We start from the raw sequence: 11,237 nt of genomic DNA, 5'->3' as shown, positions 1-11,237 counted from the left end.
ATTCCTTAATAGCTTAGCTGTCGTCATTGCATACGCAAAAAAAAATTGTGAATGAAAACAAAATTATATCCTCTTAGGATGAGCTAAAAATAGTATTTGAAAATAGCTAGTCTCAAATGCGTGGCATGATATTATTTTCCAAAGTCAATCCATATTTTTCTGCGAAGTCCATCTTGTTGTTTATCTCTTTAATTAATCCATATCGAAAGAATCTCGTTATGTCGCGACAGAAGCTTAAAAGTGTGTTACGTGCCCTCTTCCAAATCACCAAATAAATACTCTATAATTAATTAATAAAAAAAAAACTAATACAAGGATTGGGCACACCTGATGAAGAATAAAAAAGAAACTAATACAAGGATTGGGCACACCTAGCAGTGCCTTCAACGTATGGAATGCATTTGTTTATTTTCTGATACCATTCATGCTCTCTTCTTGTCTCTTTCAACGTATGGAATGCATTTATTTATTTTCTGATAACATTCATGCTCTCTTGTTCTCTCCTGGTATTGAGGATGGTGCTGATTTTTCACCACATTGGAAATGGAATGTATGGAATATATACAGATAGGATTGTGATTTTTTTATTGTTTAAAATATATTTTTAAATTATATAAATAGATTTATGGAATATATACGGATAGGATTGTAATTTTTATTGTTTAAAATATATTTTTAAATTATATAAATAGATTCATTATTTTGAAAAAGTTCAATTATATAAATATTTTTCAAAAAATAATTTTGTTTATTAATTAAACTATATATATAGTTTGGTCTAATTATTGTTTATTTGGGGTAGTTTAATTTGTAGTGGTCAGAAATCTTATTAAATTGGAAGTTTTGGGTAGCTTAATTGGCAGTGGTAGAAGTCCTAGTGAATGGTAAGAAATTAAACATGATAAAGATGTAATTCTACTAAGCTTACAAAAAAAAAAATCTAAAAAAAAATCTAATTAATATAATTTTTAAAATGTATTTTTATTACATATACAGATTTTGTGTCTTAAAACACTTGAATTGTAAAAAATTCAAAACTGAAATTAAATTTATGGTTTCAACAAATAAATAATTGTGAAATCCCCAAATAATTTAACCAAAACAATATCCTTCAAAAAAAAATATCGAAAATTTATAAGGATAAACCATGTTAGTTCAAATTTTCCACTAACCTCACTGGAGTGATGTTCCAATAATTTATATATATATATACAATTTTTTTTGTTTAATAGAAATCATAAAAAAACCATTTAAAGTAAAATCAGAAATCATGAAAGATATATACCAGATATTGATATAAATAGAACGCAATACTACTGAAATCTCACACACTCTGTGTAGGAGCAGAACGTGGAGAGCTGATTTGATCTCACACCCACCCTTCACTCCGCTTCGACTCTTCGTTGCTTTATTGCAGCGAATTCAAGAGTCAAATTCGGCTCCATCGCAACATGGCCATGGAAGGAACAGGAAAATTATACGTAGTAGCGTTGCCCTTCATAGCGCACAGTCATTTCAATGCATTCTTGCATCTCTCAAGAATGCTGGCTACCAGGGGAGTAACAGTCATCTACGTTAGCCTCCCTTCAAACATCCAAATTCTCCGACCCCGAGTGCAGGGATGGGAAGATCTCCCCATCCATTTCCAGGATTTATCGGTGCCGGAATCTCCTCTGCCGGAGGGCAGCCAGAACGTGAACAACATTTCCCGCGACATGCTGCCGCTGGTATACGGTCTCATACAGAAAATGCAGGAGCCACTGGAGGCTCTAATGGCGGAGCTGACAGGGCGTGAATATTACGAATCACGGGGTCTTCCGCCACCCGAGCGCCTGGTTCTCATTTACGACATGTACATGGGATTCTCGGCCGCCGCGGCTGCAAAATTCGGCATCAGTTCGTTCATGTTTTTACAAATGAGCGCGAAGCTGTGGCTGTGCGCGGAAGCTCAATGTTGGGACCAGCAGGAGCCTCTGCTGGCGGTCGCGGACATTGTGAGCAGGGTGCAGGCGACGCCGGACAGTGTGTTAAGTCATGTCTATAAGGACATGGAGCTGACGTGGCGATTGGCAGACGGGATTCTCCTTAATACATTTGCAGCGCTGGAGCCAGAATTGGTCCAACACCTGGAAAGCTTTGGCGCCGGAGGGAGAAGTGGGGTCGGGAAGCCCTTCTGGGCTGTGGGGCCGGTAATTGATATCTCCGGCGGCAACAACAAAATCCGACGGCCCCGGGACACCGAGATTGTGGAATGGTTGGATCAGCAAACGCCGGGATCTGTCGTGTATGTGTCATTTGGTTCGGAGGTGTTGCTTTCTCCGGCGCAGGTGACAGAGCTGGCACTGGGTCTGGAGGCGAGCGGGCAGCCTTTCCTGTTGGTGCTGCGCCCGCCGAACTCAAAACTCGACGTCGACGTGGACTCCACGTCGATGGCGGCGGAGTGGAAAGCGGAGGTGTTGCCGGATGGCTACGAGCGGCGGCTTGGAACTCGGTGCATGATCGAGTGCTTATGGGCCCCACAGTTAACAATCCTGGGTCACCGGGCGACGGGGGCTTTTATTACGCACTGTGGATGGAATTCGGCTCTCGAGAGTGTGGTGGCCGGCGTTCCCATGATCGCGCTGCCGCTGCAAAGCGACGGGCCGGCCAACGCCTTCATTTTGGCGCAGGCAAAACTGGCGTTGGAGATTAATATGAGCGATGGGTTCGCTAAAAAGGAAGAGGTGGAGAGAGCTGTGCGAAGATTAATGGCGGTGGACGAGGCGGCGGAGGAGCTGAAGCGGAGAGTGAAGGTGCTGAGTAAAGCCGCGGCGGCGGCCATCTCGAATGAAGGGGGAGCAGCGTGGAAGAGTTTGGATGCGTTTATTGAGTACTCGTCTAAAATTATTAGAAAATATAATTAGAATGTGGGTTTTAGCTTTGTTGGGAGGTTGTGAATTTTAGATAATAAGACAAGAATGTAGTAGTTTAGTTTCAATTTTAGAAAATAAAACAAGAGTGCAGTATTTTAATTATTTTCGGTGTGGGGGTGGATTTTGAGATTGGACTCAGCAAAGGTTTTCAGTGTGATCATGTAGCAAATTTCTTGGAGGTGTCAGATTTGGTTCATCCATTGAAATGTTCTACGGAATTTTAATTTTAATCTATGATATCTTTACATGGAATTTGAAGTTGAATCGAAGCATTTTATGGATTTTTAATTTTAGTTTTCAGATTTGGTTCATCCATTGAAATGTTCTACGGAATTTTAATTTTAATCTATGATATCTTTACATGGAATTTGAAGTTGAATCGAAGCATTTTATGGATTTGAATTTTAATTTTAATCTATGATATCTTTAGATGGAATTTGAAGTTGAATCGAAGCATTTTATGGATTTTTAATTTTAGTTTATGGGCTCGAAAGGACTATTCTATTTATCATATTGATAGAGAAAAAAAACAAAGAGGTTAATGTTCTTTCAAAAAAAGTCTTTTTTTTCCAAATGAAATTTGGAAGATGAGCATATCAGTGGGAGATGTTCGGCACCATATTCGGGGCTTCATTCTACCGGGTACTTAATCTATTTATGAACTTTCTTCATCTCTAGTATGTATCAAGTACCCTGTTTATATTTTCCTATTCTGCTCAGCGCTTGAAGTTTCTCATCTTGCTTACTATCGTTGTTCCATAAAATGCCTCTATTATATGCTGTTATATCTAGTTGAAGTTCTGTATTTTTTTGTGATCAGAATATGATATTTCTCATCATAGGCTTGCATGCCATATCAAAGGCCACTATAAGTTTATATCTGATGATGTATTATTATCTCTAAATTTAATGAATATAATATAGCTTTTTTCGTACATGAAAAAAAAAAAAATATTTATGTGAAATTTATATTTGGTGTTAGATTTGGGTCATCCATTGAAGTGTTATATGGAATTTTAATTTTAATTTATGATATGTTTATATGGAATTTGAAGTTGAATTGGAGCATTATATGGATTTTTTTATTTTAGTTGATGGGAGATTTATAGGAAATTTATATTTGAATTGATTTATAATTGGTTAAAATTTTAATTATTATATATGAAATTTAGGTTAGGATTGAAAGTTTATTTGAATTTTGATTTTATTTGTATTATATTTATTTTTAGAGATAGGGAATTTTGTTATTAATTTATTTAAAAGAAATAAAGTTTTTAAATCTTAATAATAAAATTATTTATAAATTTATAAAATCTAGAATAAATTTAAATGGTTTAAATGAAAGGCATTATTTCAAAATAAATGTTTTTACATATATGTTATTTGCATTTTGAATTTTTCAAATTGAGGTTAAGGAAACATTTATAACAATGTTTTATTGAGTTTTCGAGACATGGAAGTGTTATATATAAGAAACTCAAAATTTAAGGAAATTTTGGGGAAAGAGGGAGATATCAGAGTCATAAAAATTAAAAAATTATTAAAAAATTAATATATAAAAATGACAAATAAAATCTGAACAATTCATCATTTTGTATTAGATTATTATGATTATTATTTATGCAATATACATCTAAAAGTAAATTGAATCCATCATTCAACATTATCCAATGCTCCATCTAAGTTTAAATCATTTGGAACTATGCGAGGTACATCTAAATTAAATTCATCATTTGACAATTGAAATTATGCAATTCACATTTAAAAGTAAAGTAAATTCATCGTATGACTGACATTATGTTGAAGTCTAAAACAATGTTATTAGAACTAGATCGTTCAATTAACATAGCTCCCCCAAATCGAGAACCGGTCAGAACCGGTAAAAAAATCAGACCAAAAAACCGATCAACCAAAAACACATAAAATATTCAAATTCTAAAGAAAAACATATATACACATGTGCATGCTTGTGAATCCAAACCATTTATAGACAAATAAGAAAAAGTTCTCATTTATATAACATGTAAGGGTGCACATAACCAAAATAGCATCTAGTGCAATCCATCTCTAAAATGAAAATACATCAACAAACAAGCTCCACATGGCCTCTAACATCCAAAATAAACATCATGCTACAATAAATACATACATATCATCAAAAGAATTCCATACATTGGGATCTTTGCCATCAATTTCACCCTCTAAGCATTAAAATAAGGTAGAAAAATCATAGCTTGTCAAGTCAAGATTTTTTTTGAGTGGTGGGTACTTTTTTTAGTTGCCTCGTGATAGAGGAGTTTAAAAATCAATGCCACTAACATCAAGGTACGTAGAGGGCTTGGTGCTTTTGATTAAATACTAGTTACATACCCTCGTACATGACAAAAGCCAATGGAGCATTGCAATCCCCCCAATCCTGAAATCTTGGAAAACTATTAAGTTTTCTGGATTTTGAGCGAGATATAAAATTATACTTCCTCCATATGAAATCCAATGAGGTCAGAACCAATCTCAAACATCTCGATTCATTTCATGGTAATGTTAAAAATTTAAGGAAAGGGATGAAAATGAAACATAAAGGAGAATGCCACTTTTACTTTAAGAATTTAACATTACCATGAATTGCATAGCATCAATAGAGAAATATGGTCAAATACTAGGCTTCCCATATCATAAATCATTGCCTTTTTGGAAAAATATTGCATTTGAAAGGTCCTTGGAACCAATGGACAAAATCAACGTCCCCCTTCTGTCCTCCCTACATCCCCCTTCTGTCCCCTATGTCCCCCTTGCATCCCCCCTACAAGGGAAACACATTCAGAAATGTTTCCCCATGTTTCCCCAAAAGGGAGACGTGGGGAAATGTTTCCTCATCTTGAGAACATTGGGGAGTGAGGGGGAAAACTCCCCACCCTGGGGGACACGTCTCGGTGGAACATTGATTTATAATTATCACATTTTTTTATACAAAAAAGAGGAGACTCTAAATCCTATCATCACATGTTCTACTAGTTAACCAAAAAGAAAAAGTTAAGTTCATGTCATATGGAGGTTGTCTTGTCTATGTGTTGTGTGTTAACCAATTTTTCATGCCCTTTTGTTCTTATCGCGTGACCTAAATATGGTTCTTCCCTGTTCTAGAGAATGGGTTTGTGTTACATGTCACCAAATGTTTCCAAATTCCTTTCTCGGGGTCTTATTCTAGTAATTCCTTACTACTAGAGCAAGTGAAAACTCCATTTCAAAGACTCTAATATATAGGGGTCTTATTCTAGTAATCCCTTACTAGTAGAGCAAGTGAAAAAAACCATTTCAAAGAGTCCAATATATAGGATTTTAAACTTGGTTTTAAAATATCTTTTGAACCTACTTTGTTTTCTCTTGGGAATTCTAAGCTATTTCAAGATTTAGAGACATAATTTTCTTAACAATTCACATTGTTTCTACATGTTTGTAGAATTTTGGGTCCCTTATTCTCTAGTACACTGAGACTATGACCCAATCCAACATATCTTTAAGATAATATCTAGAAAGAGAATCTATTTGATTATTGCAACCTATGTTTTTAATTTCACCATATACTGCTTCCCTTTCTCAAATCACATGATCCAGGGGATCAAAATATTTCCAAAAGTAAAAGTTATTGAAATCACTTGAAACTAGTGTCAAGTTGTATATCTCATCATTCTAATTTTAGCAACTCTTGGCTCGCCTCAATCCGACACTGTATGTGAAATTTATCGTGTTATGAATTTTTTGGCAAAGAGCCAAAAGGTCAACTTGCAAGGTTGACTAGGCTGCTGACTAGGCAGGTTGTACAAGTGACGTGGTGCATATGTAAGCACCTAACTGTGTAGGTATGGAATGTAGGTGGGCCAATCACGTGTTGACACGTGGCCCATTCATATAGGTCAAGTTGGAAGTTTGTGATTGGTTGACAAGTTTTGGTGTGGGCCAATTAGGAGGTGCCACGTGGCCCAATGGGAGGGCACCACATGACCCTCATATTCTGTACAAAAATTCATTGGGCCGACCAACTGAACCAACAGGGTTTGACCCTGAGACCTCCAAAGAACTAACCACATGCCCTATTGTTACGCCACTTCATTAGTTGTTAACCAAATGGGTCGAAAGTTTGATTTAATGTCAACCAACCAACAGTTTGGGGGTAAGAGTCAGGGAACATGGCTCTAACCCTGGGCATATTTCCACGCATATTGCATCACATGTGACCACAACAATGATGTAGGTGGAGGGGGTAGACGGTTAACCCAGTCCTCAGTCTCATTCATGTCATACGACCAACAACAAAGTGGAGGGGACGGGTAGTTAGCCCAACCCCCGGTCCCATGTAGCCAATCTGACCACACTCGGAGCCAACGGAGAGGCCACATGGCCACAATACCACTATGAACCAAGGCTGGAAAATCAACACTTAAGGCCTTATTGATGCAATAAAAGAGGCGAAAAAATGCACCATTTTTGGCAAGATTTCTGTTGCCCCCACGCCAATTTATCGCTAACGATTCTGCCAAAAGAGGAATTTCATTGTTTGGTTAACCAGTCTTGTCATTTTGCAGGACAAATAATAGAGAAATGTTCCAGGAGGCCTAGCTTGGCCTTTTTTCAGTTTTTTTGAGTTTAAGCAGAGCCTACATAGGGTTTTTTGGGTGTTCTCGACCCAATGACAACATCATTTTTATGATTCGAGCATTTTATGTTGAAAAATTTGCAGAGCCAAGTCCTTTTATGTCGCAGAAGAAACTATTTTGAAGTCATATGGAGACCTTGTTGAGCATGGAAACAACCTAGACAAGGGTTTTCAAGCCTTCCAGATGCATCTACAATAGTTGAATCTTCACTTGAGAAGCCATTTTCAATCTATTCTCAGTATGATTGTGGGAAATGACCATTGCAACACTTCATTATGAAGCAGTTGGATTTATGCTTCTTGATATTAGAATGAGTATGAGGACCTATTTCCTGTAAGACCATCATTTCTTTGCTAAAGGGAGTCAACTTGTGAGTGAAAGTTATTTGAAGGAGAACGTTTCCTTGAAGGAGAAACAATGCCACTCTATAAGGAGGTTTACTATATGAGTCAAAGATTTGTTATGTACTCTTTCTGTTGCTAATATCAATAAATCGACCTAGCCATTAGAGAAGGGGTGCAGATACATAGTCCACATTGGACAAACTCCATTATCACTTGGTTGTTCTCCTTTTCATTTTCATCATGTTGGGTTTCATATGATTTTGTTTCATCTTAAGTTCATTGAAAACTTAAATATTCACCTTTGAATAAGTTACAATCCAAATGACTTTTGAAGGCCCAATTTTTTCAAAACTTACAAAGTGTCAGAGGAAAATCAATTGTCAGATCACAGGTATCAGACTGGGTTTTGACTAGATTGCAAGCCCGAGTGAAAGTTTGCATTATGTAAGACTCATAGAACTAGAAGAGATGAATTCTTCTCTCCAATGGAGAACATGGAACTAAGAGATTTCTTGAAGAAACAGAGGATGAAAAGAAGAAGTTGTGCCTGATGTTGTAGAATTTCATTGAAGAGAAAACTAGGGAATGTTTAGCTACCGAAGCTTCTCCCAAGACTCGACAAGTTTGTGGTCGTGAGATGACTAATGTGTGTACCCTTTTTCAGTTGAAGAACACTGCTTATATGTTAAATGACAAGAGTGGTTTTCTTGAATCTTCATCTACCATTTCGTCTACAAAAGAGAAGGAGGAGATGGCTAAGATTTAGGAGGATGACTAGGAGTTGCAAGAAGAAAATGAGGTAAAAGTTACTTCATGTTCAATCCATTCTATTAACAATGAAAATGATTATTTTGCATCATTTGAGAAACATACCAAGGGTATTGCTATGAAATTGTTGACCAAAATGGAATACAATGGTAAGGGTCTTCGAATCTATAGTCATGGAATTGTTAATCCTACTAGGTGAGACCACAACCTTGGCATGAAGGATTAGGATATGTTCAAGAAGAAGTTGGAGAATGCTCAAAAAAAGCAAAGTCAAGGAATTCTTCAAGTGTGAAATTCGTGCAGAAATAACTCTTGCAGGTTTAAGGAGTATCACATCATGATGATGATGTTGATGGAAAAACATCCCCAAAGAGAGATGAGTGCTTCAAAGGAAGAAATAATTCAAGTTCTCCTCATCAATCAAGATCTCATCACCAAACTCATAATCCAAAGGACAATCATAAAAGGTGTAAACATCATGATTATTCAAAAGCTTTCTATGACTATAAGCAACATGATGATTTGAATAAAATGTTGTGGAATGTGTTTCCTTGCACTTTTTGTCATGAACCTAAACATTGTGTAGCCAAGTGACAAAAAATGAACGCATTGGTCGAGAAAATTAATATGTCAATTGGAAGTGAGAACAGGAAGGAAGATCCTCTTCCAAGTTCGAAGACATTTTTGCTAAGAAATTTACAAAAGCTTTTGTACTCATTACAACATAAGTGGGAATTGGATCGATAAATGTTGGAAGTTTCATCCACATCTTCATCCAAATAAGGACAAACAAGTCATGAAATCACTCGAGAAAGAGAAGACAAAAGAATGTTCAAGGAACAACTTAACCATCCTCGAAGCAGCTACAGAGGAAAGCGAAATGTAGAAAGGAAACTACCTAGCCAGGTTGGGTAAGAAAGGGTTTGACTATTTTTCTAACTAAATATTTCATTTCTTTTGTATTCTACATGTTGCATGTCCCCATATCTAGGTATTTTGTAAAAGTGACATTGTGAATAAGTCACTTACATGTAACAATGTTTTCTTTGACATTTGATGTTATTCTGACTTGTTCATCACTCAATTTGTATAGGAATTTGAGAGTCAAATTTCTTACACATTATAAAAATGCATCTCCTTCATGGATATTATGGTAAGCATCCTAAACTTTTGGATGAGCAGTTGCATTACATCCAGCATGCTATAATCATGCCAAGCACTCATCTACGCAAGTATTTCCATTTGAAGCTTGTTTGGGTAATTTTCAAAAGTCTCATTTGTATGTTATCTTTGGTCAAGTTTTTGCAATAGATAGACATAATTATGTTGATAAAGCCAAGAATTTCATTGAAAAAATGTAGCTAGTGCATCAAGGAGTACAAGAGCAGCTTGAGAAAATAAAATCCAAGTATAAAGCAGGGCATGAAAAGCATTGAGTTGATCATGAATTCCAAGTGGGAGATCAAGTTTGGTTGTATATTAGCAAGGAAAAGCTCAAGTTAAAGATTGTATGAACTGCCAAGGAAGGATGGTCATGAAGAGAATGTTCAGATTCCATCTATTGAATATTTTGCTCCTGAATATTTATATTAATTGTAGGAAGACTCAATTATTGAAGGGAGAATCAAGACTTCACACAGAGGTAATGTGCAGTATGTTCATGTGGGGCTCAAAGTCACCAATCTAGGTAAAGAAAGGTGGGTCAAGATCGAGAAAGTGAGGAAGTTGTACTCTCACTTACTTCTGGAAGTTTCTAGTGGGGAGGAATGATCCAGGGGATCAAAATATGCCCAAAAATAAAATTACTCGAAATATATTGAAATCAATATCAAGTATTATATCTCTTCATTTTGATTCCAACGATGCTTAAATCGCCTTAATTTGACACCATATGTGAAAGTTATCGCATTCTGAAGTTTTTGGCAAACAATTAACAAGTCAACTTGCAGGATTGACTAGGATGTTGTCTGGGCAAACCATACAAGTGATGTGGCAATGACGTTAGCAGTTGACTGAGTAGGTACGACAAACAGGTGGGTCAATCATTTGATAACATGTGGCCCAATGGTACAGGTCAAGTTGGCAGTTTATGATTGGTTGATGAGTTTTGGTGTTGGCCAATTAGGAGGTGCCATGTGGCCCAATGGGAGGGAAGCACTTGGCCCTTATATTCTGTGCAAAAATTCATTAGGCAGGCCAACTGACCCAGCAGGGTTCGTGTTAGGTCCCTATACTACTAGTGTAACCTGTTATTGTTATTAGTTCAATCCACTTATTAGATTGTTGTGCCCATGTAGTCCCCATATTGTTATTATTATGCCCTATAGAAGCCCACTATTGTTATTGTTGTGCCCTTACATTATTATTGTTATGTCGTATCTTATTATATTATGACCCCTTAGACTCCTATATATAGAAAGGAGGTCTTGTCATTTGTAACATCCAAGAATTGTTAATTTGTGTAATGTAAAGGAGGTTGCCCCCTCAAAGAGGTTGAATTCTAAGGCGTTGATCTATCTTTTCTATCTTTTTGTGAGCTGGTTTCATAAAATTTGGTATAA

At 36.4% G+C, this 11,237-nt stretch overlaps 1 protein-coding gene across 1 annotated transcript; it reads left to right on the top strand.

Moving 5' to 3' along the window:
* The first annotated feature begins 1,451 nt into the window (after positions 1 to 1,451).
* LOC149182217 (putative cis-zeatin O-glucosyltransferase) lies at positions 1,452 to 3,123 on the top strand. The gene has a single exon (XM_089414484.1). The coding sequence runs from the start codon at positions 1,452 to 1,454 to the stop codon at positions 2,901 to 2,903; it is 1,452 nt and encodes a 483-aa protein (XP_089270610.1). The 3' UTR covers positions 2,904 to 3,123.
* The last annotated feature ends 8,114 nt before the right edge of the window (positions 3,124 to 11,237 follow it).

This window comes from Pinus tabuliformis, chromosome 3_2, assembly GCF_031772625.1.
Source record: "Pinus tabuliformis cultivar Carrire ecotype Pingquan chromosome 3_2, CPIR1, whole genome shotgun sequence".
Lineage (NCBI taxonomy): Eukaryota > Viridiplantae > Streptophyta > Pinopsida > Pinales > Pinaceae > Pinus > Pinus tabuliformis.
Note: the sequence above shows the minus strand (reverse complement) of the source record. Positions and strands in the feature narration are given on the sequence as shown.